Source organism: Idiotropiscis lumnitzeri, chromosome 2 (genome assembly GCF_059441095.1).
Source record: "Idiotropiscis lumnitzeri isolate Australia: NSW breed Sydney's pygmy pipehorse chromosome 2, RoL_Ilum_1.0, whole genome shotgun sequence".
Classification (NCBI taxonomy): domain Eukaryota; kingdom Metazoa; phylum Chordata; class Actinopteri; order Syngnathiformes; family Syngnathidae; genus Idiotropiscis; species Idiotropiscis lumnitzeri.
In genome coordinates, this window is record NC_142392.1 from 9038191 (window position 1) to 9065829 (window position 27639).

Below are 27639 nucleotides of genomic sequence, written 5' to 3' on the forward strand. Positions count from 1 at the left end.
GTTGCTTTATGTTATTTACAAAGAATTTTTGTTTAAAATCCCCCTGGCTCTTCTTTTTGTCTTTTCTATATTATGTACGTATTAATAACTGTGTTTGGTTTGCTGATGTTAATAAAGTTTTTTATTTAAACCGTATGAAGTAATATTTATCATCTCATCAATATTTGCAGAACAGAGTACTGAGTTTCGAGATCCTCACAATAATACTTCTCAAAATCATATTTCTTAGGAATTTAGCTTCGTTAAGGGATATTTTATTGACAAGCTAACATCACTATACAAAGACAAAAAAAATTTGGTGGTGGGGGGGAGCGAATCTTTTTCCTCTTGGTAGGGGTGGGCGTGAAATAATTGAGAAGCACTGCTAGTATATGCAGAAATTATATTCATACAATCTTGCAGCCCGAGTGAACCACAGCATTGTTGCAAGTTCGGTCGGAGAAATGGAAACGTCCCACTGCTGTAGCAGCAGCGGCTTCTCGGGGCATAGGCAGAGGTGACGTAAGAGCTGACTGGCCAATGTGGCGTTAATTTAGTTATTTTGCAAAAAAAAAATATCGACCCAATTAAAATATTATATAAAATATATATTAAAATAGAACAGCCAGGGGTAAAACAAACACAGAGTCAAAGAAATATATTTGAAAAATACGTGCTTAAAGCATGACGTCATTACCTAGCGCGCAGCTTCCGAAGGACCTCGACCAGATCCACCGACCCGTCCACACCGGAACAAAAACAGCCACCGCTAAATTCTTCTGATTTCGTGTGGAACTGACTGTAATTTTCTCATAGGATGTCCAGTGCTACTCTGAAGGACTACGACATAATTCATTAAGTCTTTGTGTCCCGATAACCTCATCTTCGCGCGTTGATGCTTTTCGGCGTAGTTAGCTTAGCTTGTTAGCTAGCTAGCCGCTAATGAAAAGAGGCACATGACTCATCGCCAAGCAGAGATCAAGTGTGGATTTTTTGGTATTATCATTTGAAAATGTGTGCAAAAACGACACCCAAGTACGAAGAGGAACTTTGTGGAATAAAAGAAGAGAACGAGCAACATCTTCAACTGCTGGGCGAAGGTTGCAAGCAGCCTGGTTTTGTGCCACTCAAAGCAGGTTTGTACACGTCTTACTCTCATTTGCTTTGTATAGAACGACTTTCTATCGTTAGAAATATGCATCACAACATTAAGTTGTTTGGGGAAATCGTTCACGTTTATTGCCATTTTATTTTTAAATGTTGCCTTTTACTTGTCGGTTTGCTGAACATTTGTTTATGCCAAATGAAATCAGTGCAGAAAATAAATGTCAAAGAATAACCAATAGTGGGGGTAAACTCCATGTTTTTCCCAGTATAAAATTTTAGCTCGTTTAACATTTTACATTTTCTGGGTTTTATATCTTGTTCAAGCAATTCCTTACGGAAGGAATTCTGCCTGACTCTAAAAAATGTGCACACTGCGGCGAAAACATCAATGGCGGTTGATCAATTTTAGTGAATAAAACACAAAATTTCTTTTTTTTTTTTTTTAAATCAAGTACGTATTGGTTTTATTTATTTATTTATTTATTAACTTTGTACTGGCTTCGTCGGGTGAGAGTCAATGAACCTCGGGTGGCCCTGCACTGTTTTGTGCACATGTGCGTAGTTTCACCTCATCCAAACATTTAAAATACATTGAATGCATCCATCCAAGGTTGCACGGATCTCATCAGTGAACAAGCGCATGCTGCAAGGGATGCATCTGCATCTTTGGCTTACTATGGGCTTAAAAAGGGAGTACGCCACAACCCCCTTTTCTACCAACAAGGCCAGGAACATTTAGTTCCTGGTCATAAAGTTCCTGTGGCTCTGGTGGTTTGCATCTCCCCCACAACTCATAGTTCTTGATAATTTATGCAAATGACAATGATGACGGAACAATGGGAGGTGTTGTTACTTTGTTATTCATTACTGACACCCTATGGCTGTTAAGCATCATTGCAGTTACAAAATAATTCAGGGAACTCTTATAATATTATGGTGTATCTTAGTCTAATTTGAATATGTATTGGATAACTTTAATATAAACAGTCATTATTCAAATATGTCAACATGACAGTCAGAGTGAAAGTGTTGTTGCTTAATGCTTATGTGTAGGGATTTTGTCTCTTCAAACATAATTTTGTTTTAAATTTGATCTAGAAACAGAAATTTTATTTAAAAAGAGGAAAAACGGGAATGTCGAAATGTAGGAGCAGGATAAATGTCATTTTGGGTAAAAAAAAAACAAACAAACGTAAATCATGCAATAAATAGCCACTCTGATTCCAGGGCCCCTTTAATTCTTTTAGGGATCCAGATTATAATGGAAGCAAAAAGTACCCACGATGAAACTATCCATAAATGCAAAATGAAATACTTGAAAACATATTTCGCTTGAAGGATTCCTATTTTATCAATGACATTATGTTGCGATGGCCCCCAGTGGCCCCCCATTAATATCTTAGGGTCCCACAACAGGTGTTCCATCAGACGCACACGATAGTGTGTGCTAACTTCAGCTCGCTTCCAGAAACGTCTGTGACTATGTCAGGAATGAAATCGGGCATCAGCCGCAACGTGCTTCCTTTTTAAATGCTCGTTTATCACTGTTGTGCGGCTAAAAGGAGGTTTACATCGTAGGACGTAATTTTGTGAAATGCCCCCATGGTCCGATCCAAATCGGGGTCGCACGCATTGCTCCGTATGCGGCAGGCACAAGTCAAGGTAGCACGGTAGGAACAATATAAGACAAAGTTGCCGCCTGAACTTTGATTTGACCAAACCAAATTTGTCTTTTTGTGTCCTGCAGACGTCAGACAAAATGATCTCCGTTCTGTGAAAGAGGAGCCAGACTTGACTCACATCAAAAAGGAGGAGGAGGAGGAGGAGATCAACAAGTCACCAGTGAACTTTGTCTCTATAAAGACTAAAGAGGAAAACAAGGATGAGAGTGAGGACAACAGAGGGGTGCTTCCTTTTTAAATGCTCGTTTATCACAGCTGTGCTGCTAGGAAAGGGAGGTTTACATCGTCAAACGTAATTTTGTGAAATGTCCCCATGGTCCGGTCCAAGTTGGGGTCGCAACGCATTGCTCCGTGTGCGGCAGGCACAAGTCAAGGTAGCACGGTAAAAACAATATAAGTCGAAGTCGCCCCCTGAGATTTGACTTGACCAAACCAAACGTGTATTTGTCTTTTTGTGTCATGCAGACGTCTGTGAAAACGATCTCCGTTCTGTGAAAGAGGAGCCAGACTGGACTCACATCAAAAAGGAGGAGGAGGAGGAGGAGATCAACAAGTCACCAGTGAACGTTGTCCATATAAAGACGGACGATGAAAACAAGGATGAGAGTGAGGACAACAGAGGGGCGGAGCCTACAAGCAGCAGTTCAAGTCGTCACGTGGCAACAGAAGGTGATGAAGACCACTGCGGGCCATCACAAGCACATGATGAGGACACATTATCAGACGCCCATGACAATGATGATGATAATGGGCAAGCTAAAGGTGAAAGGGCATGTCACACTGACTCATTCACTTCAAAGCTGTCTTTAAAAGGGCACAGAAAAACACACAGTGGTGAAAAACCTTTTTCTTGTTCAGTTTGTGGGAAATGCTCCTCTCGAAAGTTTGATTTAACAATCCACACAAGAATGCACAGTGGAGAAAAACCTTTTTCCTGGTCGGTTTGTGGCAAGAGTTTCTCTCAAAAGTCGTATTTAACAACCCACACAAGAACACACACTGGAGAGAAACCTTTTTCCTGCTCGGTTTGTGGCAAGAGTTTCTCTCAAAAGTCGCATTTAACAAACCACACAAGAACACACACTGGAGAAAAACCTTTTTCCTGCTCAGTTTGTGGAAAATGCTTCCCTCAAAAGGGAACTTTAACAGAACACACAAGAACACACAGTGGTGAAAAACCTTTTTCCTGCTCAGTTTGTGGCAAAAGCATTTCTCAAAAGTTCCGATTAACAGAGTGTAGAAAAGGCTGCTCAGACTGTGACAGCGGCTCCTTTAAGAGGGCGGAGTTTAGTGCTCCAACTCATGTGCGTGGGCGTGCGTGTATATAAGAAGGAGGAAGAGGGGAGAATCGTGTCAGTCTGTCTATCGAGCTAAGTTTGAGTTGTAGTCCACATTTATCCTGCTTTGAGTTGTGCGTGAGACAAGTAAGTTACAGCATTAATACCACTGTTTGTTTGTCTGTACAATCCACGTTTCACTGCTAATTAGTAACATGCAATGTTCAATGTTTATTATTTTCCTTTTAGAACCACACGAATTGAAGCGTCAAGAAATGTGTGCTTTGACTGCAACTTATTAAAAGACCTGAACCACAAGACCATACCCTCATTATTGGAGTTCTAACCGGACTCTCAACAGCGATTTGCATACTCCTTCCAGCACTAGTCAGTTACATATTTTTCAATGGTCCTTCGAGCCGGATGGCAAATCGCTGTTTGAAGATGCAGGACTCAGAATTAGCAGCACCTGGCGGCAAACCCAAACGATTGAAATTGGTGCCTTCCTGTATGTCTGATTATGACTTAAGTGGGCCAAGTGCGCTGAGTAAATTCCGAAGACCAGCTGCTCCTACTAGAGCATTACCAGAGGAGCACGTAGCTACGGAGCGCTCAACGAGTAGATCCCCATCACCACCGGCTAGCCAGGGCTTTGACACGGGAAATTTGAGGGATGTTGAGCACGAGCAGGGGTCTCAGCATTTCATGTTGCAAACCACCAGGGGGCAGGATGTCAACACACTCAGTGAGTTTAATGCCGCCCTTAAAGAGATGCGCCAAGAAAATGCTGAACTCCGCAAACAGTTTCAGAGCCTGATGACCGCCTTACAGTCCAATCCTCCTCCTCCTAACCTCCCACCTCCAGGCACATACCGCAGTGGGTTTGACGGAGGCAATCAACGCCCGACCAGAAGCCAACTGGACAATCCAGCCCACTCACAGCTTCAAGATCAGGCACGCGGGTCGTCCGGAAACCTGATACAGGACTTCTCACAAGTCAAAGTTTCACAGCCACCCGCAGATCAAGGATATAGTCCATACTACGCAGCCACACCCCCGCAAAGTGCGTCTCGTGCTGACATGTATGGCCAAAGGCATCCCGCTCACTCATTCAGAGCTAGTGACCCCCAGCATGAAGATTCATACGCTGGCAGAGATTCAGCCTTCCCCCGAGTGCCCTACTCTCATGTTCCACAGAGAGAGACCACATACAGAGGACCAAAGCCCACCATTCCCAGCCTCACATCACCAGACCCCAGAGGGTTCGCACGTATGAAGTTAGCCTTAGAGAATTTATTACCGCATGACGCCACTGAGAGATACAAGTACCAGATTCTCACTGATCATCTTAAGTGTGAAGAAGCCTCACTGGTGGCTGACTCTTATTGTAATTCCAGGCTACCCTACACAGATACGATGCTGGCTCTCACCAAGATGTATGGACAGCCCCACAAGCTTGCTGTGCAACGGATTGCAGCGCTAATGGATGGTCCAAACATACGTAGCGGTGATGCTAAGAGCTTTCGTTTATTCGCTCTCAACGTGCGCTCACTAGTGGGCATGTTAGAACAGCTGGGTCGACAAGGTCAGGTTGAATTAACCTGTGGCTCTCATGTCTCGAGGCTTTTAAGTAAACTCCCCCACGACCTCAATGCCAGCTTTAAAAGATTCATCCATCCACTTAGAGTTTCCATTCCGACCCTTTTCGAATTTGCTGATTGGCTGGAATATGAGTTCGAAGTCCAGGAAGACAGCATTACGCCCCCCAAGAGAGACGAGTCATCCAACAAGAGGCATGATGACAAGCGCGCTACTAAATCTTCAAGTAAGTCTGCTACTATCCTCCTGAACACTGAGAAAGGTTTGGGATCAAGCTGTGCAGCAGACCCACCTGCCTCTGGACAGTCAGCTGACAAGGCAAATACAATGGAAAGGAGAAAGGCCTACTGCCCATATTGTGATAATGACAAGCACTTCCTAAACAGCTGCTCTAATTTTAAGGACTTGACTAGGGAACAAAAGGTGACGTGGATTAAAGTCAATAAGAAGTGCTGGCGTTGTGGACGCAATCATCAAGCGGCAAAGTGCACGCTCAAAGCCCCCTGAAAGGACTGTGGCAGGAAACATCTGCTTGTGCTGCATGACGTGAACGAGAGAGGAAAGGAGGAGGAACAAGCACCGCATTCACCGCCAACAGGAAGCTGCCTCGTAAGCACAACCGACAGAGTCCTGTATGCAGACCGCCCAGTCTACAACCGGAAGGTGTTGCTGAAGATCAGCAAAGTCTTCCTGAGGAACGGTGACAAATCCTTGGAGACATATGCAATTCTAGATGATGGCTCTGAGCGGACAATACTGCTCCAGCCTGCTGCCAAACAGTTGTGCCTGGAAGAAGCAGAGTACAAATGGCCTGATTGGGAAACTTAGAATATGTAATGGAAGTTGAGCTGTCTTCAATTTAGTCTGCAGGTGGCTGGACTGTTAAATCACTCAATCTAACTATACGAACTCTAGTAAGAGGAAACAATTTAACTATTCGTATCGGGCAACTGATTTATAAAATACTTGTGAGTTACATCTTAGAAGAGTAGCAGTCATATGGAATTACATTAAAATAGAAGGAAAATATACACGTGGCGACAGCTAACAGAGGGATTTAATGCAGCAGAGTTGGAAATTAGCCAGTGGTAAATGATAAATCACCAGATTTGATCAGATGATTAGGCGATACATTTCTATCAATACTTTCTCGGTTGACAGCGGCATGGGAAAAGGAAAATAAATAAATAAATAAATAAAAATAAAAAAGCAAAACAAAACAAACTGTTCATTTGAGGCATCATTAAAGAGGGGTATTGTAGGCTTCCCATAGTTAGCTAGACAGATTAATTCTTGAGGAAAAAGCATTCGTGGATTGATTAGGAATGAACAATTTGCAGCTCGAACAGTGAAGTTGAATGACCACAAACTTTTAGTCGGAGAAATCTTATAGGGAGTTACAAAACAGGAAGAAATTATATACACTTAACTACTGTAATTAAGATCATGTGACAACACCAAGGAATTACACACAGAAAACAATAAAATGAACTAGAAAAAGGGGAGGCATGAACGTAGTAAATTGACGTTGAGGAAATACAAATAATTAAATAAACGAGTAGGAAATCAAGACAAAACAAAATAGAGTTTGACAACCTGCAAGAGAGGTTCGAGATGACAACAAATGAGAAGATAAACACATGGATGTGGGAAGAAAAAAGAACAGTTGTAATCCAAGAGGTATTAAACAGAAGAACTTGAAGATACAGCACAACTTTAGGTATTAAAGTTTTGTTAACAATTGAAGCAAACAAAAGGGGGGATTTGAACCATGTTCTAGGATTATAGGTGTAATTTGGAAGGCTACGGGAAGAACTTTAAACATACAATTCGATGTTCATTTGAGGATTAATTTGAGGAGATTAGAGCCAATGAGGAGGCGGAGTTGTTTTCAAGGTAAATTAGGTCTTGCACTTGATATCCATCTAATCTATTGGACTACAATGAGTTGGAAAGGAGTTGGGGAAAGCAATAATACTGGTAATGGTGGATTGGAGCTGTTGATTGAAGAAAATTAGCTCTGATTCTGTGAAATGACTCATTTGCGTGTGATTAAAGGTTTAGTGAGAGGATGGAAATGTGTCAGTCACTAGTGCAGTGTGTGTGTGTGTGTGTGTGTGTGTGGGTGGGTGGCCACCATTAAAATACACTTAGACTATATATTGAGAATGGGAGTCAATCAACCACATGGGGGATTGTTTAATTGATAAAAGGTGGCATGCTTGAAGAGGCATGTGTGAAGATATTCAAGTTCATTGAGATTTGGAGATGATGTGAACAAGATAAGAGGATAAATTCCTCTCACCTGGAACTATATACTGCATAAGCTGTGCGGTTCAACAAATGGGATACACTGACTGATCGGTGACGGTTCTTGACCAAATCTGTGTGGACGAATAATCTGGAAGTGGTATAGCTGATGGCACCATTTGACAACCAAATTAGTCAAATGGAGAAGGCCTATTGCGGTAATAGTGCTGGACACAACTGTACCAGCTGTGAATGACTTTGGACTGTATGAGAGGTGACACAGATGTCGACAATGAGACGAAATAACTTGGACAGTGACCCTATATATGGCATTCGTGCCAGAGACTGAGGTTGAAAGACAATTGTGACTTCGTGAAATGTTTTGTTTTTTAACCTTTTTTTCAGCTTGAATGCTCAGCCGTTGCTAAAGGAGCAGACGCTGGGTTGGTTATATGATTTATGTTGATTTTGCAGGTTGCGGATCACCTTCTGGGAGAATGACGTGCTGTATTTGTTCATTGTTAACCCTAACCCTTTATTTTTCATGGTTGATTGATTTTGTTGATGATGAATTCAGGCTGATTTACAGGATGGACACTGCTGATTCCAGTTCTGAGATTATGTGATGTTTGAGTTGTATGATGTGGGTTGTTGTTGTTTGTTTATTGAGGTGTGTTCTGTTAGAGCCGTTTCCATGTCAAGCAGGTTGCGGGAGCAGCTACTGGATGGAGAGTGATTTGTTTGCGTGAGTTGGTTCCAGTTGTGTTTCAGAATTCAAGTGGGTGTCCATTCCAGAAGGAGAGGCGGCTGGTCAACGAATTAAGTCTGGTTCGTCACGGGTAGGATGGTCTGGAATTGCTGTTCTGCCTGTTTTTATTGTTATTTGTGTTGACACATGTGGGGCATGTGTCAAAGGGGGGAGATAGATGCAGTATTTTGTTCACATAATTGTTTTTGCCTGTAAAGATGTTTAAGTGTTAACAGGACATATCAACAATGATCATGCTGAGGTGAAAGAGTTGAAGATTGGGCCCAGCAGGAAGAATGCAAGCAGAGCGCTGTGGTCTCACCTCAATCTACTGTGGGACCAGGACGTCAGGCAGCCCCCACGCAGGAGATAAGGGGTTATAGTTATAAACCAGTGCAAGGTCCTTTGTAGTCAGAAGTGCCCCTTCTAAAAAACCCATGTGTGCTTAGGCGATTGCATTATTAAGCAGTGTCATCAGTTTATCAAAAAAGCTAACGCGTGTGCGTCGTAGTTTGCATTGAAAGATGCAGCATAAAATATATTAAAAATTTGGATAATAACTAAAGCAAATTTAGAATGATAAAAAGATAATTGGCTACAAAAACATTGGGGTGAAATTAATCTTCAATTCAAGTAGGGGTGTTTTAAAGAGAGAAATCCAAGATCTTAAAAGGATAAAGGCATGATGCGTAGAATCTGACTTGGCAATATGAAAAGCGCAAAAGCTAAAGTGACAAATTACGATTAACTATGAGAGAAAAACTATAATGTATTCAGTCTTGAGGAAGACTGAATGCAGTAAAATTGCAAGAAGAAGGATAATAAACCGGCCTAGAGTGTCACAATGTACTGGAAACATAAGTTTGGGATTGCCCCTGAGAGTGAAATTCCTCTCTGAACCCCTCCTTTTTACCCCTGGCAGCAACTAATGAAACAACGATACTGATAAGAGATGCAATTGGGCTAAAACAGAACACGCAAGGTTAGAGGTCATGCCAAACAAAATACGTCTAATGTTGCAGGCTTCAGTTTGGTGACGGTTGTACTGAGGTAATTCAATGAATGGAACGGCATTTTGAGATAGTAATTATATGGGAATATGACGAATTGTCATGTTATGAGGGGACTTTTGATATACAGTAAAGTAGAAGTTTTTAGTCTGCAGATAATCCAGTTTAAAGGCTAGTGACTCATTGGTTGAGGAAAACGGGGTCATATAAGAGTTAGCTGAAAAAGAATAGCTAAATTATGGTTGATATGTTCAGGGGAATTAAAAGGGAATAATAAATAGAAGATAAAACCAATTGGCATCGGAATAGGTAAAATATGATGAGGATACCTATTGGGAGAAATAATTTAGGTTTGGATGATTAATAGCCAGGAATTTTTGTTTTTACAAGACAGACCTTTAGGGGATTCAATATAATTTAAAATAATTTATAGATGACACGTGCTGTTAATTGTGAGTTGATTACATCTAGTCATGGTTATGAGGGATTAGGTTAGTGAGCTCTTATGGGAGACAGGTTGCCAGGGCGAGACGTGAATGGATTGAAACTTCCGCCAGTGACCCGTCCAATAGTGCCATCACCACACAGCTGTTCCAGGTGGCCGTCCTTAAGGGCGTGCCCTTTCCCGTTGCTGATGTCATGCGAAACAGTCCATCAATGAGAAACTGCTAATCGGTTTGAGTAGTGCACACATTTTTGCGTCAATTTGTACGCCATCGATGAAAGAAAATATTGTTTTGGATGTAGAAAAAGAATTGTTACATTTGCGGGTCCAGAGGGCCAAGAGTGCAAATTCATTGGGAAAGGAAAAAGAATATGGAAAAAAAAAAAAATAAAAAATAAGTGGGGGAGCAGCTAATGCCGCGGCTAATACAGACAGCTCCCATTGCGCTTGCGCCTTCCGTTTCTGCTGCTCCTGCGCCAGGTGCTGGTGATGCAGCGCCACAGCAGGCTTGTTGTCCGCACCAGCCGGTCAGCAAGGTCACGTAACAAAAGTATGAGTGGTTATAGACATGGGTTGTGAGTGGGACGTGCCATTGCTGTGGGGTGTTGGGTCACTGGGTGATGAGCTGTCCATACTGAGACACTTCCTGAAAGGTGCCATCCTGTGGTCCAGTGCCATGCCTGTCACAAAGAGCTCCACCAGCGAGGGGGCGCCACCGCTACCCACTCCTCTGACAACGCTTCCATGGCCTCTCAAAGCACACTTGACTCCTCAACCAGATCGGGACCCCAATTCCGCAATAGGGGTGCCCGAGGAGCCTCAGAGTTCAAGGACTGGCAGGTCCTGGCATGCCGGTGACTGTAGATGGACAACAGTTTTGATGGTGGGACAAGATATTCCAGGCTTTGCAAGCTCCCTCTGCACATCGCAGTGAGCAACAACACTGTCAACCCTCGTGGACTTCTGGAGATTGCCCGAGTCACTGCAGTGGACCGACACCACACAAATGAAACTAACACTGGTATTTGAGTGGCATTACCAGATGGGACTGAATTTGACTATGCACATCCAACGCATACGTTGTGCGCTCCTCCGTTCCAGTAGACTGGGCAGCTCTGAAACCAGGGTCTTCATCCTCCCGCGGTTTGTACGTCCTGCTTCTGCTCTGGTCTGCGTGGCGTAGCCGCCTCCACTCATTCAAACCACCAATTGATACTTTGCATTGAACACTGAGTAATGATGATTTGGTTTGCCAGTGTGCATTCACCCAAAATCGAGGGTGAGAAATAGATCTTACATGATGATTATGTGTTTGTTATGTCTACCGGCGTTGCCTTGCATGTGCGCCTTGCTCCGGAGCAGGGGAGACAGTATGAATGGTCTACGTTCGCCTGCCACAAATCGCATTAACTGACGGCGCGCATTATCATATTAAAGACTTAGGCCCAATGATGAAGACGACTGACGGGTTTTCAGTTCAGATGTTGAATACTCTGTTTCGCTATCAGGGAAGCGTATTTCAGCCCCATTACAAATTAATTTGTTTTGGAACATTACCAAATTTCGCGACACTATGCTAGACAGGGAATGGGTCACTCGGAAGCGAAAGTCCTGTTTGCAGCTCTGCCGGAGGGGTTGTGGACCCGGAGTTCGACTGATGTTGGGCTCTGCTCCATGGCTTTCCCAATTTTTTGCTGTCTCTGCACCCTCCCCTATTTGACAGAGTCAGTGTTGGTACAGTTTGGGGACGAAGGGGGGCATTCCGGAGACGGTGGCTGTGTTGAAGACTGCAGCGGCCTTGGAGCCATCCATGTCCTGTAATGTGCCTATTTCTCATGTTGAGAATGATTTAATTTGGCACCGCAGGTGCTCAATTTTGGGTGGAGTGTTTCTGCTTGTTGTATTTCAGGTGGAGTGTAACTGGAGGTGGATGCAGATTGGAACCTCACTTAGAGCAAGCGACAAGGAGGACTCCTATGAGTGTTGTAGGATGCGGACATCAGATCTGTTTTTTCCTAAAGTGTTGCCCGAGACACTAAGGAACTGGCCGTTGAGGGGACTGTACACGTTGGGGCGAGGCCGATGACTATGGGCTGCGGGCCCTTACCAGTATTGTCCTGTTTGTTGGCGTGCTTTTCTATCAGGGCAATGGACTGTACAACACATTCACAAGCACACAACTACGCACACAGGAGGCACGGTGGAACATGTTTACTGTGTTTTGATATCATTTGTATTTGCTGCATGACTATTCTTTCATTTATATCGGTGGTGCTTCAGCATGTCATACGAAGCCTTCATATCCGTTTTCATGTTCATGGCTTTTGTATTTGTGGCAATCTGTAAACATTGTTTGTTGCTTAGTATGGGCCTCCCTCTTTTTCCCCACTCTCTACACGAGGGGGTTTTTTCCGACGGGGGCTCGGTGGATCCCTAACACTTCCGTATGGACTGCATCGAAATTTGCCTAATGTTAATGTCGGTTTGCTAAAAGAATTACCAGTCAAGGGGTAAATTTGATGCGACCGGGGTGGTTGATATGAGATCTTTTAAATTTTTGCGGTGGTGTGTAGTCCTGTGGGAGGTGTTAGGGTGCCATCAGGGAGTGATTTGGCATTATTAGATTATATTTTCCTAGTCTAAAGTTAACCTTAAGTAACATGCCTTGAGCATCATTTAGGATCTAGTCAAATAGGTTTCAAATTGTAGACATGGGATTGGCATAAAATGTTGGAATGAGATTTTTGAATTCATGCTGATGTCGTTTTTGTTTTATCTTAACTAAGTGTCGAGGCAATCTGGGTTTGCCTCGAAGGGGGGTATGTAGTGTATTTTCACAAGGTCTAACATATGCAACCCATTTTATGGCCATGACGATATTGTTGCTTTAGAGATACCAAGCCTTGTGCTGAACCTCCCTAAGTCATAAGTTACGGCCTTAGAAGCGAGTGAGTCTCACTTTATCTGCTAAGGGTCAAAGAGGTCATTCGGGCCCCAAGGAAGATGTTTACAGAAGAGGGGTCTGGCGCCAAGAAGTCGCATCTGGAAATGGGAGCTGTGCCTCGCACAGAGAGGCTGTTCGAAAAGTCAGCTAAGAGACAGCAGGATAAAAATGCATATGCAATAAGGGAAAATTAGATATTCATGTCCTTTGTTTGCCTTCCCTATAAGAAGGGAAGGCGCGAGAGGGAGAGACCTTTTTTTCTTTTGGGAACTTCTGACATCAGCTGAGATCAATAAAATCTTCTTCCAACCACCGGTGTGTGTCAGAAGTTTTTTCCATCACCAAGCCAACCTTGCCTGGCGACCTGTCCGGAGGGGAGCTGAGCCAGACCCGCACATCAACAACGAAATTTACCACACAATCTAAGATCAACATACAAAGACAGAAAAAATTGGTGGTGGGGGGGCGCGAATCTTTTTCTTCTTGGTAGGGGCGGGCGTGAAATAATTGAGAACCACTGCTGGTATATGCAGACATTATATTCATACAATCTTGCAGCCCGAGTGAACCACAGCATTGTTGCAAGTTCGGTCGGAGAAACGGAAACGTCTCACTGCTGGATCAGCAGCGGTTTCCGGGGCAAAGGCGGAAGTGACGTAGGGCTGACTCGCCAATGCGGCGTTAATTTAGTTCTTTTGTTAATTTTTTTTATCAACCGAATTGAAATATTATATAAAACATATATTAAAATAGAACAGCCACGGGTAAAAACAAACACAGAGGCAAAGAAATATATTTGAAAAATACGTGCTTAAAGTATGACGTCATTAGCCAGCGCGCAGCTTCCGAAGGACCTCGACCACATCCACCGACCCGTCCACTCCGAAATAAAAACACCCACCGCTCAATTCTTCTGATTTAGTGTGGAACTGACTGTAATTTTCTCATAGGATGTCCAGTGCTACTCTAAAGGACTACGACATAATTCATTAAGTCTTTGTGTCCCGATAACCTCATCTTCGCGCGTTGATGCTTTTCGGCGTAGTTAGCTTAGCTTGTTAGCTAGCTAGCCGCGAACGAAAAGAGGCACATGACTCATCGCCAAACAGATCAAGTGCGGATTTTTTGGAATTATCATTTGAAAATGTGTGCAAGAACGACACCCAAGTTCAAAGAGGAACTTTGTGGAATAAAAGAAGAGAACGAGCAACATCTTCAACTACTGGACGAAGTTTGCAACCAGCCTCGTGCTGTGCCACTCAAAGCAGGTTTGTACACGTCTTATTCTCATTTGTTTTGTAAAGAGCGACTTTCTATCATTAGAAATATTCATCACAACATTAAGTTGTTTGGGGGAATGCGTTCAAGGTTATTGCCGTTTTATTTTTAAATATTGCCTTTTACTTGTCGGTTTGCTGAACATTTGTTTTTGGCAAATGAAATCAGTCCAGAAAATAAATGCCAAAGAATAACCAATAGTGGGGGGTAAACTCCGTGTTTTCCCAGTATAAAATTTGAACTGATTATTTTCCATTTTCTGGTTTTTATATCTTGTTCAAGCAATTCCTTAGGGAAGGAATTCTGCTTGACTCTAAAAAATGTGCACAGTGCGGTTGATCAATTTTAGTGGATAAACCACAAAATATTACGTTATTTTAAAAAGTCAAGTACGTATTGGTCTTATTTATTTATTAACTTTGTTCTGGCTTCGTCAGGTGAGAGTCAATGAACCTCGGGTGGCTCTGCACTGTTTTGTGCACATGTGCGTAGTTTCACCCCATCCAAACATTTTAAATACATTGAATGCGTCCATCTTGGGTTGCTCGGATCTTATCATTGAACAAGCACATACTGCAAGGAATGCATCTGCATATTTGCCTTACAATGGGCTTAAAAAGGGAGTGCGCCACAACCCCCTTTTCTACCAACAAGGCCAGGAACATTTACCGTATTTTTACGGCCATAGGACGCGCTGCCTCGAAGGGCGCATCACCTGTTGGGGCGAGCTCGGCTGCTGTTAGCTCAGCTACAGCTCAGCTGCTCGCGCTAACTCAGCCGATGGCAACTCACTTGGACTTAATACCATAAGGAATTGCCCCACTTCAATGACAGATGCCATTAATCCATTGGGAATCACTGTCATTAACAATGACTCTAACCAATAACAGGTGTCTTGGCAAAAGTCTACAAGACAAAGTCAGGGGAGGGACTTCACTGGTCACCACACTCCTTAGAGTCACGGTTTCAAATCAAAACAAAAAAAACTCAGCATACAAGCAAACAATGAAACAAAGAAATAAAATTAACAACAAAACATGTATCTCTCATGCCATCAATAAACCCAAAATAAATAAAAATAACACAAAATGATTATAGCAATGGCTTCTTGGGAGCCACTCAGACTCAGCCAATCACATGACTGTTTAGAGAGATGTGCTTTGGGCTTTTTGTCTGTCATCTAAATCTGGGACGTTTCTTGCTTGCTATAACATAAATGATAAGACAGACTACAACATTGCTGACAGCTGCCCTTTTGTCCAGCTTTCTCCTTCACCATCACCCAAACACCATAGTCACATAATGTATAAGTCACGGTCAATAAGAAGCATAGATGACTCACACTTTGTCCAGCAGGGTGTGCTAACATGCACTCCAAACAGCCCAATGAGTAAAAGGGTTGATGGTCGCGAGTGATACTTAGTCCATATAATGGGCGCGTCGACTTACAAGGCGCTTTGTTTGTTTTGGGGAAGATTCGGGACTTTAAAGAGCGCCCTATGGGTCGGAAAATATGGTAGTTCCCAGAGTGAAAGCCAAAGATTTCTTCTCCCATGTGGCTTTTTATTGATGCAGATTTGAATATGCAAACTCATATAAAATGGACACACTTTCACACCCGTCCACACGCTTCCTTTTGTTGTAACGGTTTCAGCTTCCAAAACATCTTTGGTTTCCTGTCAAACACGGTTCAAGACGCGCATCTGTTTTTGTGGCTTCCTGCTAAACTGCCAGCAAAGACACAACTCTGTTACCACTGAACTAACGTTTTCCTGTTTAAGAGGTCCATGTTTTTGTGACCTTCTATTAATCTGTAAGCATAGTTTTGAAACATGATGACATGACGTGTAATTTCTTTCACACCGGGTCGCACGCATTGTTCCGTGTGCGGCAGGCACAAGTCATGTAGAAACAATACAAGACAAAGTCGCCACATGAGGTTTGATTTGACCAAACCAAATGTGTGTTTGTCTTTTTGTGTCCTGCAGACGTCTGTGAAAACGATATCCGTTCTGTGAAAGAGGAGCCAGACTTGACTCATATCAAAAAGGAGGAGGAGGAGGAGGAGGAGGAGGTCAACAAGTCACCACTGAAAGTTGTCCCTATAAAGTGTGAAGATGCAAACAAGGATGAGAGTGAGGACAACAGAGGGGCGGAGCCTCCAAGCAGCAGTTCAAGTCATCACGTGACAACAGAAAGTGACGAAGACCACTGGGGGCCATCACGAGCACATAAGGTCACATTGTCAGATGCTCATGACGACGATAATACTAATGATGATGATGATGATGGGCAAGCCAAAGGTGAAAGGGCATGTCACACTGACTCATTAACATCAAAGCTGTCTTTAAAACCGCACACAAGAACACACAGTGGAGAAAACCCTTTTTCTTGCTCAGTTTGTGGTAAAAGCTTCTCCCAAAACTCACATTTAACAAGGCACACAAGAACACACAGTGGAGAAAAAACCTTGTCCTGCTCTGTTTGTGTCAAAGGATTCTCTCAAAAATCAACTTTAACAAAACAGAAAAACACACAGTGGTGAAAAACCTTTTTCCTGCTCAGTTTGCAGTAAAAGCTTTTCTCTAAAGTCACGATTAACAAAGCACACAAGGACACACAGTGGAGAAAAACCTTTTTCCTGCTTGGTTTGCGGTAAATGTTTCTCTCGAAAGTCTGATTTAATAAATCACACAAGAACGCACACTGGCGAAAAACCTTTTTCATGCTCCGTTTGTGGAAAATGCTTCTCTGACAACTCGGCTTTAACAAAACATAGAAAAACACACAGTGGTGAAATACGTTTTCCCTGCTCAGTTTGTGGCAAGAGTTTCTCTCAAAAGTCGCATTTCACAAGCCACACAAGAACACACACTGGAGAAAAACCTTTTTCCTGCTCGGTTTGCAGTAAAAGCTTCTCTGAAAAGTCATATTTACGAATCCACACAAGAACACACGTTGGAGAAAAACCTTTTTACTGCTCAGTTTGTGGCAAGAGTTTCTCTCAAAATTCAGGTTTAACATACCACAAAAGAATACACACTGGAGAAAAACCTTTTTCCTGCTCGGTTTGCAGAAAAAGCTTCTCTGAAAAGTCACATTTACGGATCCACACAAGAACACACAGTGGAGAAAAGCCATTCAGTTTCAGCGTTTGTGATAAAAAATTCGCTACAAAACATAGTGCTGAAAGACACGATTGTGATGGCGAGAATAGCAGCGATCCTTGAAGCTTAAAAAAAGACAAACAAATGAAGGAACTGACTCCTTTAATAGGATGTAAATGTGATTTTGAATAAAATATGATGTATTGAATTTTGCAAAGATTTTTTATTGACACTAAGCCAATGTAATCATTGTCATAATAACCAATGTGTCTGAGTGATGATTTTTTTTGTGTTGACATCAAACATGTAAATGAAATTAATTGCCTTTGCCTGGTACAACATTTGTTAACATTATTCTTTTCAGTTGTGTTTTTGATTGTACCTAATGGAAAAGGTGTGAGAAGAAACGGCGCTTATGAAATTGCTGCCTTCCACAATCATCAATAAAATGACTTGTTCCACTTGCTCAACTGGCCTTCATTACGCTGTGAAAAGGTGAAAAACTAAACTAGAAGTTTAACGATAAAAAGAACAAGAGAAACGCAAATTGTCTCAGTTTCTCGCAAAGGTTTTGGAATGTCAAGAGTTTGCAATCTAATGGCGACTGGAGTCAGCGATTATTTGTCATCACAGACCCTGTAGGCCACCCGCCAGCGTCCCTGAATTTCACCGGCGGATCTTCAGCTATCCCACGTCTGACCCCAGATTGTTGTGGAATTTTCAGCAGTAAGGGAAGATCAATGAGATAGTCTGGAAAATAAATTGTCTTTTGAGTCAGTCTGCAGAGTGATCTCAGTGGGAGAAGTGCGTGGGAAGATACTGACGCACACAGGAAGATGAAGATTTATTTGACAGGAACTGTGTAATCTTAAAACTAGAAAAAAAACTACTTTTTCTGCATTGAGCCTACTTATCAGTCAAGGTCGTGTTGTTTTGGCTTCACAAAGGATCCTCTTGTACAAGATGCGAAAGTCACTTTCTTCAAAAGCAGGTGGCCACAATAAATAACAAAAACCTGACTTGCTAAATAATTTTCCATCACATAAGAATTGAACAAAATAGTGACACAAATATTTAAAAAGTAACTACAGTAACGATTAAACATTGAATACTAAATTATTACTAAAACAGTTCAATGAATCTTGAAATAAAAAATCACCGTAGTTTAATGAATAATGAAATATTTAAGTTAGTTAAGTTATAAACACTGAAATCATTTTTTAAGACTCTAACATTTAGAGAATAAAACAGTGACGTATTTTAATTTAAAATTCGCAACCACGTCGCTGGCGAAAAACCCTGTAAAAAGGCAAATATGTCGACATAAAGTTTCATTTTATCATGTCAACTGTTAATAGAGAAATACATTTGGAATACTGTCCAACCAACAACATGGTGTCAGATGTGAAAACAAAACCAGCAACAAAAATAAAATTCAATACATCTCTCAAGTTCATATTTGGGAACTAAAATGTTTGGTCATGTGCATCTTAAGTTTTTCTCTATGTTTAAAAGAAGATAAGGATGATTTGCATCGCAAATGGCGACATCTGTCGGTGAGTTGGTGACAGTGCTCAACACAGCCAGCAGCCAATCATATCACAGCGGGGTGTGTCCTGTTCTTCCGCTTTAGGGACGAACAGACTGCCATTTTCTCGAAGGAAAAAAACGACGCCATCTTTCATTCGTCTCGTCGAACAAAGAGAAGCTCACGAGTTATCGCCAAGCAAAGACCAAGTGCGGATTTGTTGAGATTGGCGTTTGAAAATGTGTGAAAGAACGACACCCAAGTACAAAAAGGAACTTTGTGGAATAAAAGAAGAGAACGAGCAACATCTTCAACTGCTGGGCGAAGGTTGGAAGCAGCCTCGTGTTGTGCTACACAAAGCAGGTTTGTACAGGTCTTACTCTCATTTGCTTTGTAAAGAACGACTTTCTATCGTTAAAAATATGCATCACAACATTAAGTTGTTTGGGGAAATGTGTTCAGGGTTATTGCCGTTTTATTTTTAATTCTTGCCTTTACTTGCCGGTTTGCTGAACATTTGTTTATGCCAAATGAAATCAGTGCAAAAAATAAATGCCAAAGAAAAAACAATAGTGGGGGGTGAACTCCGTGTTTTTTCCCGAGTATAAAATTTGAACTGATTATTTAAAATTTTACATATTCCGGTTTTTATATGTTGCTAAAGAAATTAAGTTTGTCATGTCATCAAGTTTCAAAACTATGCTGACAGATGTAGTGTATTTTTATATCCACTGTTGGAGTTGAGCCACCGAGAAAATGAGAAACATTTAGTAAATGAATCTTAAAAGCCAAACTTACTCCAATGCGTGTTCGTTTTTTGTACTCAAGAAGAATAGGGTCAAATAAAGACTCAACAACAACTGATTAGAGTTCCGAAATTTAGTTTCTAAAATTTCTGGCGTTCAGGAAATAGTACAAATACAGATATCTGGGTGGCTTTTTCTTAATCTCACGAGAAACTATAATCAGACGAGCACAATCGAAAAATGGCGAGCTGATCTCAGCCCAGCCTCACATTTTCTAGGTTTCCTATGTCAAGGGTCATGTAGGTTGAATCGGTCGTCCTTGCTCCTTCCCACGTTCCAGGTCCAAGGCTGACCTTCTCAGGCAGGCGGCAGTCTCTCCGTCTCTCCTGCTCACATTCCCCTGTGATCTCGTCAGTGTACAGATTGTGTGGTGTATGTTTTCCCAGATCAAATTGTTATGTTTTTTGGTGTTCTTGATAGCGTCCCGGTGACGTCCTCCCCGGCCCAACTTGATGTTTGTATCTTCTATGGCCTATGTGGAGAATGTGTTTTATTGTATTTGTCCATGAAGTGCTATTTGGTTTGTCATCAGTTTGACCTGAGCAGACTGAATCTGTTTGTTCTGAATGAGAGCGTGGGTCATGAAAATACTATGTGTGCAATTTTGAGGTCTTACATTTAAACTATGTCATATCAATTTAGCATATGAATGAATCAGTAAACACCATGACTACAATCCCAGTCAATCTTATCGATGCACTGTACTTCTACTTTCATTTTATAAATGCTTTTTGTTTAATCAATGTTTAACATATTCAGTAAATATGAACCTGCTAAATTAAATAATTGACCTTCTGTCCCGTAAGTGTTTACAATAATGCCAGCAATCGTAATACAATCCTTCAATATTCATGTCCGGTGTGGCCATTCCCGATAAGAAGGGAAGGCCGGAGAGAGGGGACACCTTTCCCTTTTTTCTTTTTGGGGAGACTTCTTTTGACATCAGCATGTGACGAGAATAAAATCTCTTTCTAACCAAATTGGCTGTGTCAGAGAATTTTTTTCCATCACCAATTCTGCCATGCTCGGCGACCTGTCCGGAGGGAAGCTGAGCCAGACCCACACATCAACAACAAAATATACCACATTTTTGGCATTTTGCTCCATTGAGGGTCTCAGGGTGCTGGGGCGCAGGCGCTCAACAGCCGGCCGGCTGAACTTTAGGTGAGATGCTTTTACTCACAATGGGTGTTGTGCGCCTGTGTCCAAGCGGTCGGGGCTTTTGGGGTCGTTAAAGAGAGTTTGTGCGTGTGGGTCTGCTGGCTGATTGGTCATGGAAAATGTCCCTGTGTTAGTTTCAATTATCGTTTAAACAAGAGGCCTCTATAATGATTAAGACATTAAAATATGTCAAAGTAACCACACTATGAAAGAACATTATAAAAAGTATATAAAAAAAAAATAAATAAATGAAAAAAAATAATGATAGGAACTATGTAAATGGGGACTAGCGCGGGAGAAATGTGCAGAAGATAAAGAAAAGAAAGGTCTAGTGCTTAAAGAGATGAGAACGAAGAAGTGTAAAACTCTAGCTATAGACAACATAGTCGTGAATAAGCTCAGTTTGAGCACAGACCCTGGCCAGGGTGTAAATTTTAGCAGGAAAACTATGAGCTGAAAATAGAAATAATGAAGAGAAGCACACTTCCACGAATCGTATTGGGCACTTTGTGGCATGGAACACAGTAAGGATCGAGGCGTACCGTTGTGTGGAGGGCCTGGGGCTGAGCCGACGGTTTCGCTGGTACGTAGCAATAGTAATGCATTAAGTCTGGTCGTGGACCCGGGGTCTGACTGATGTTGTGCTCTGCTCCACAGCTTCTCCATTTTGTTTTTGCAACATCTGCGAAAGTTTTATATTATTGTGAAAGAAATTAAGATTGTCATGTCATCATGTTTCAAAACTATGCTTACGGGTTAATAGAAGGTCACAAAAACATGGACCTCTTAAACAGGAAAACGTGAGTTCAGTGGTAACAGAGTTGTCTATGCTGGCAGTTTAGCAGGAAGCCACAAAAACCGATGCACGTCTTTAACCGTGTTTGACAGGAAACCGTTTAGCTCGCATTTAAAAGAATTGTGACCCAAACATGTCTTGTAAGCTGAAACCGTTCGAACAACAGGAAGCGTGTGGACGAGTGTGATAAAGTCAAAGTGTACATGTTTTTCCATTCTTTATGAGTTTGCATATTCAAATTGCTTTGCTGTGCTTCAATAAAACACCGCACAGGAGCGGTAAGGCTTTTCTCTTTGGCGGACTGCTCCTTGCAAGTGACAAAGACAATCTTGGCTGGGTGATTCATTTGTGCAGGCTTGTCTCGTTTTTGGCAATAACTCTGACATATCTTGTTCAAGCAATTCCTTACGGAAGGAATTCTGCCTGACTCTAAAAAATGAGCACACTGCAGCGAAAACATCAATGGCGGTTAATCAATTTTAGTGGATAAAACACAAAATATTAAGTTTTAAAAAAAAAAATCAAGTACGTATTGGTCTTATTTATGAACTTTGTACTGGCTTGGTCGTGTGAGAGTCAATGAACCTCGGGTGGCCCTGCATTGTTTTGTGCACATGTGCATCGTTTCACCCCATCCAAACATTTAAAATACATTTAATGCATCCATCCAGGGTTGCACGGATCTCATCGGTGAACAAGCGCATGCTGCAAGGAATGCATCTGCATCTTTGGCTTACTATGGGCTGAAAAAGGGAGAACGTCACAACACCCTTTTCTACCAACAAGTCCAGGAGCATTTAGTTCTATCTCTTAATGCAAAAAGAAATACTTTTATTTTACTTGAAGGATTCCTATTCTATCAATGACATTATGTTGCGATGGCCCCCAGTGGTCTGCATCAATATGTTAAGGTACCACAACAGGTGTTCCATCAGACGCACACAAAAGCCTGTGTGTGCTAACTTCAGCTCGCTTCCAGAAACGTCTGTGACCATGTCAGGAATTAAATCGGGCATCGGCCGCAACGTGCTACCATTTTAAATGCTCGTTTATCACTGTTGTGCTGCTAAAAGGAGGTTTACATCGTAGGACGTAATTTTGTGAAATGCCCCCACGGTCCGGTCCAAGTTGGGGTCGTACGCATTGCTCCATGTGCAGCAGGCACAAGTCAAGGTAGCACGGTAGAAACAATATCAGACAAAGTCGCCGCATGAGCTTTGACTTGACCAAACAAAATGTGTGTTTGTCTTTTTGTGTCCTACTGATGTCAGTGAATACTATCTCCGTTCTGTGAAGGAGGAGCCAGACTTGACTCACATCAAAAAGGAGGAGGAAGAGGAGGAGATCAACAAGTCACCAGTGAACATTTTCCCTAAAAAGACTGAAGATGAAAAAAAGGATGAGAGTGAGGGCAAAATAGGGGCGGAGCCTCCAAGCAGCACTTTAAGTCATCACGTGACAACAGAAGGTGATGAAGACCGCTGGGGGCCATCACAAGCACATAAAGAGGACACATTATCAGACGCTCATGACGATGATGATGATGATGACGATGATGATGATGATGAGGATGGGCAAGGCAAAGGTGAAAGGGCATGTCACACTGACTCATTCACTTCAAAGCTGTTTTTAAAAGGACACACAAGAACGCACAGTGGAGAAAAACCTTTTTCTTGCTCAGTTTGTGGCAAAAGCTTCTCTCAAAATTCAAGTTTAACATATCACACAAGAACGCACTGTGGAGATAAACCATTTTCCTGCTCAGTTTGTGGAAAATGCTTCTCTCAAAAGGCACATTTAGCAAATCACACAAGAACACACACTGGAGAAAAAACTTTTTCTTGCTCAGTTTGTGGTAAAAGCTTCTCTGTTAAGTCAACTTTAACACAACATAGAAGAACACACAGTGTGGAAAAACCTTTTGCCTGCTCAGTTTGTGCCAAGAGTTTCTCTCGAAAGTCACATTTACAAAGACATACAAGAACACACGGTGGAGAAAAAACTTTTTCTTGCTCAGTTTGTGGCAAAGGATTCTCTGAAATGGGAAATTTAACACAACACACAAGAACACACAGTGAAGAAAAACCTTTTTCTTGCTCAGTTTGTGCTAAAAGCTTCTCTCAAAATTCAAGTTTAACATATCACACAAGAACGCACAGTGGAGAAAAACCTTTTTCCTGCTCAGTTTGTGCCAAGAGTTTCTCTCAAAAGTCGCATTTACGAAGCCACACAAGAACACACAATGGAGACAAGCCATTCAGTTGCAGCGTTTGTGCTAAAAAATTCTTTTCTAAAAACGGTGCTGAAAGACATGATTGTGCTGGTGAGAATTGCAGCGATCCTTGAAGCTTAAAAAAAGAAAACAAAAAACCGAAGGAACTGACTCTTTGTGGTAAGATGTAAATGTTATTATGAATAAAATATGATGTATTGAATTTTGCAAAGCTTTTTTATTGACATTAAGCCAATGTGATCAGTGCCAGAAGAAGCAACGTGTCTGAGTGATGATGATTTATTTTGGTGTTTACATCAAACATGTAAATAAAATAAATTGCCTTTGCCTGGAATAACATTTGTTAACATTATGCTTTTCAGTTGTCTTTTTAATCCTAATGGAAAAGGTGTGAGAAGAAACGGTGCTTATGAAATAGTTGCCTTCCACAATCATCAATAAAATCAGTTGTTCCACTTGCTCACCTGGCCTTCATTACGCTGTGAAAAGGTGAAAAACTGAAATAGAAGTTGAACTATAAAAAAAACAAGAAAGAGAAACGCAAATCGGCTCAGTTTCTCTCAAAGGTTTTGGAATGTCAGGAGTTGGCAACTTGATGGCGACTGGAGTCAGCGCTGTTTTTTTCGCTGTGTTTGGCTGGCTCGTATATGTATGGTCCGTTGAACAAAACTCGAACTCTTCAAAGATCCCCTCACATACATTTAATATTATGCTTTCCGAATAAATTTCTGACTGGCTAAATACACTTTCTAGGTTGAGCTCTATCAAGCGTTTGGGGTTTGTTGCGAAGCCGAATCTCACTTCGGAAAAACTATCATGTTGTCACATCGACCCAATCTTTTTTTTCATGCTATATTATATTTTTTATACGTTGGATTATTTATAGAATGATAAAGGGAAATTTAAAATTGGCAACCACGTACAAACTTAATTCAATTAATAAGAAATATAGAAACATTTTATAAATATTGAACTCATTGAAAAGAGTCATAATCTTGAAATAAATATTGAAATATAAAAAATACTTCTGTATTAAATTAATCAATAACCCGACCCCGGATGAGCGGCAGAAAATGCCTGGAGGGATGGAATAATTTAAATTGCACACATATTCAAATGAACAAATATGTTAAGAAACATTGAAGTGTGAAATAAAAAGGTTTAAATTGTTGATAATTTTACACATTAAAATAATTGAATAAATATTGTATTATTACATATGCAAGCTTAAATATAAATTGAAATAAATAAGTTGTTTTTTAAAAAGGCCTAATATAGATATGGGAAGTAATTCTCTTTCTGAAACTATGAAGGGACTGGAGCTCACAGAAGTGACCAGTCTTGGTTCTGAAGTTCCGATGTAACCTGATACTGCCCTGAGAGAAAATAGGCCTGAGCATTGTTTATGGTGGGGGCAATTCTCTCGCCAGGTCAGTGACCTTCCAGGGTATGAGAGTAATTTAAGGTGGTCACGAGTAGACTGGTCGTATCAACGGGGAGACGCATCTGTTCTCCCTCTGGGGGACTTTTGGAGGGAAATCCCGAAGACTAGCGTCATGGGGATGCATTTTCAACAAGGGAAAATTAGATATTCATGTCCTATTTGGGCATTCCCTGTAAGAAGGGAATGTCTGAGAGGGGGCTTGCACGTTTTTGGGGAGACTTCTTTTGACATCAGCATGTGACGAGAATAAAATCTTTCTTCTTTCTTTTGTTCTTTTCCATCACCAATCCAGCCTTGCTCGGCTGCCTCTCCGGAAGGCAGCAAGGACCCACACTTCAAAGACAAAATATACGACATATTGAAAGAAAAACAACACTCAAATATTGAAACAAGTCTAGAATTGAATGAATAAACAACAAAGAAATAAATACCTCCTGGAAAATATCATTACTTATCGACATTTGTCAAAGCACAACATTTCGATCAGATTGAGTTCTTTCTTGCACATTCTTAAACAATCGTAATTTTTTTTTTTTTACTTTTACTTTTTTAGTTATTTCAGTGCATTTCACACCTGTGCCTTCAGTGAAGTCCTACTTTGTCCTACTTGAGTAAATCCCCATCAAAATACCATCATTTATGACACCACGGCTGGACAAATAATATACAGAAACACACTTACGCACCACTGAGTGAGTGTTGGACGATATAGCTTCTCTTGAAAGGTCCGACTTGAAAATGTCCTTGCAAGTTTATCTGCAATTAAATTCACACTTTTCCCTCCTTCGGCCATTGTGGTTTAAAAAAAAGCAAGAATATATTTCAGATTTTCGAACGGCCGCCAATTACGACTTTCGGGTGTGTTGATTCGGCATCGCGCCGCCCCCTTACGAGTGAGCATCCAATCACAAAACGCGTTCATCACCCTCAGCATAAGGCCAGCGAAAAGGCTCACTGTAACCAACTCGTGATCTGATTGGCTATCGCAACCGTCTAACAAATATGAAAGCTCATTGACTTTGACAGAAGAGATGCCCGCAGAATTGCGTCTTAAGGCCTCGGAACGAATAATGCCCGCTCCCCGTATTGTGAAACCTGCCCAGCAACACGAGCGAACGGAATTCTGATTGGATTCAAAACTCTCACCTAAAAATACAACGCTCAGCTATAATATAACATCAATGTGACGATTATTATCATTTTTTTTTATTGATTATGTTTGGCCAACAGAGAAGGCCTTGAAGGCCCACCACTGAGTTACTTAATAGCCTAAATTAAACTTTACTTTCATCAATCGAGTTAAAGTTATGCTTTATTGTAGGATTTATGTAATTAATAGTGAAGGATTGTATTACGATTGCTGGCATTATTTTAAACATCTACGGGACAAAAGGTCAATTATGTTATGGTCCGTTTCCGTCATGTCTTGTTTTTGTTTACGTTTGCTCAACGGGCGTGGGGGCGTTTCTTTCCAGCGCATGTCCTGTCATGTCGTCATGGCTGGAGAGACGCGCCCACCAGCCACGCACCTGTCTCTCGTCAACCCACTAATTACGTCACTATTTAAGCCTCCTACGCTGACTACTCGGCGTTGGTTCATTGCCCTTTCTTGGATGTCACTGTTGCCCTTGTTCATTGTCCATGCTCATTGTTCATTTTTCATTGTCACGGTCGCTTATCCCTGGTTCCTGTCCCTGCGTCCTAGTCCAGTTTAGTTCTGCCCAGCCGTGTTTTGTTAGTCGTCGTTGTTTTGCACTTTATTTTGTTTGTTTGTGCCTAGTACCTTGTTTGCCCTATTTCGTTAATTAAATTCCCTTTAAGTTACCCTTGCCTGACATCCCTTCATTTTGGGTCCTCCTCTACCTCCACCCTCCGATTCCTAACAAATTATTTAATTTAGCAGGTTCATGTTTACTGAATATGTTAAAATAATTGATCAAATGAAAGTAGAAGTACAGTGCATAGATAAGACTGGGATTGTAGTCATGGTGTTTACTGATTCATTATATTATTGTTATCCGTTCCTGCTCGGTTTCCTCCTGACCGTGGTCGGGGGGGACGCAGGGGAGATCCGTCTCCAAGGCCGGAGTTGCCCTGGGATCGTGATCGGCGCACGTCGTCGAAATGCGGAGCCCTCCCAATCAATAATAACACGCCAGCAGGGAGACAGTGTACCTGTAGCCTCACTTTATTGTTTTCATGCTCTCCCCTCTTCCATCTTTTTCTTCCACTTTGTTTTCATACA

General features: G+C 41.6%; 1 protein-coding gene and 1 long non-coding RNA gene across 2 annotated transcripts in view; both read left to right on the forward strand.

The window, feature by feature from the left end:
• The window catches only part of LOC148341616 (uncharacterized), a 287045-nt gene that overhangs the window by 6419 nt on the left and 252987 nt on the right, over nt 1–27639 (forward strand). The window lies entirely within an intron of this gene.
• LOC148341617 (uncharacterized) lies at nt 1007–12183 on the forward strand. Its single transcript, XM_088283003.1, has 11 exons — nt 1007–1115; nt 2834–3150; nt 3234–3530; nt 4295–5630; nt 6285–6444; nt 8300–8337; nt 8666–8733; nt 10578–10638; nt 11029–11118; nt 11821–11909; nt 12007–12183. Exons 4-11 carry the CDS (start codon nt 4469–4471, stop codon nt 12181–12183), a joined length of 1845 nt encoding a protein of 614 aa, XP_088139129.1. The 5' UTR covers nt 1007–1115; nt 2834–3150; nt 3234–3530; nt 4295–4468.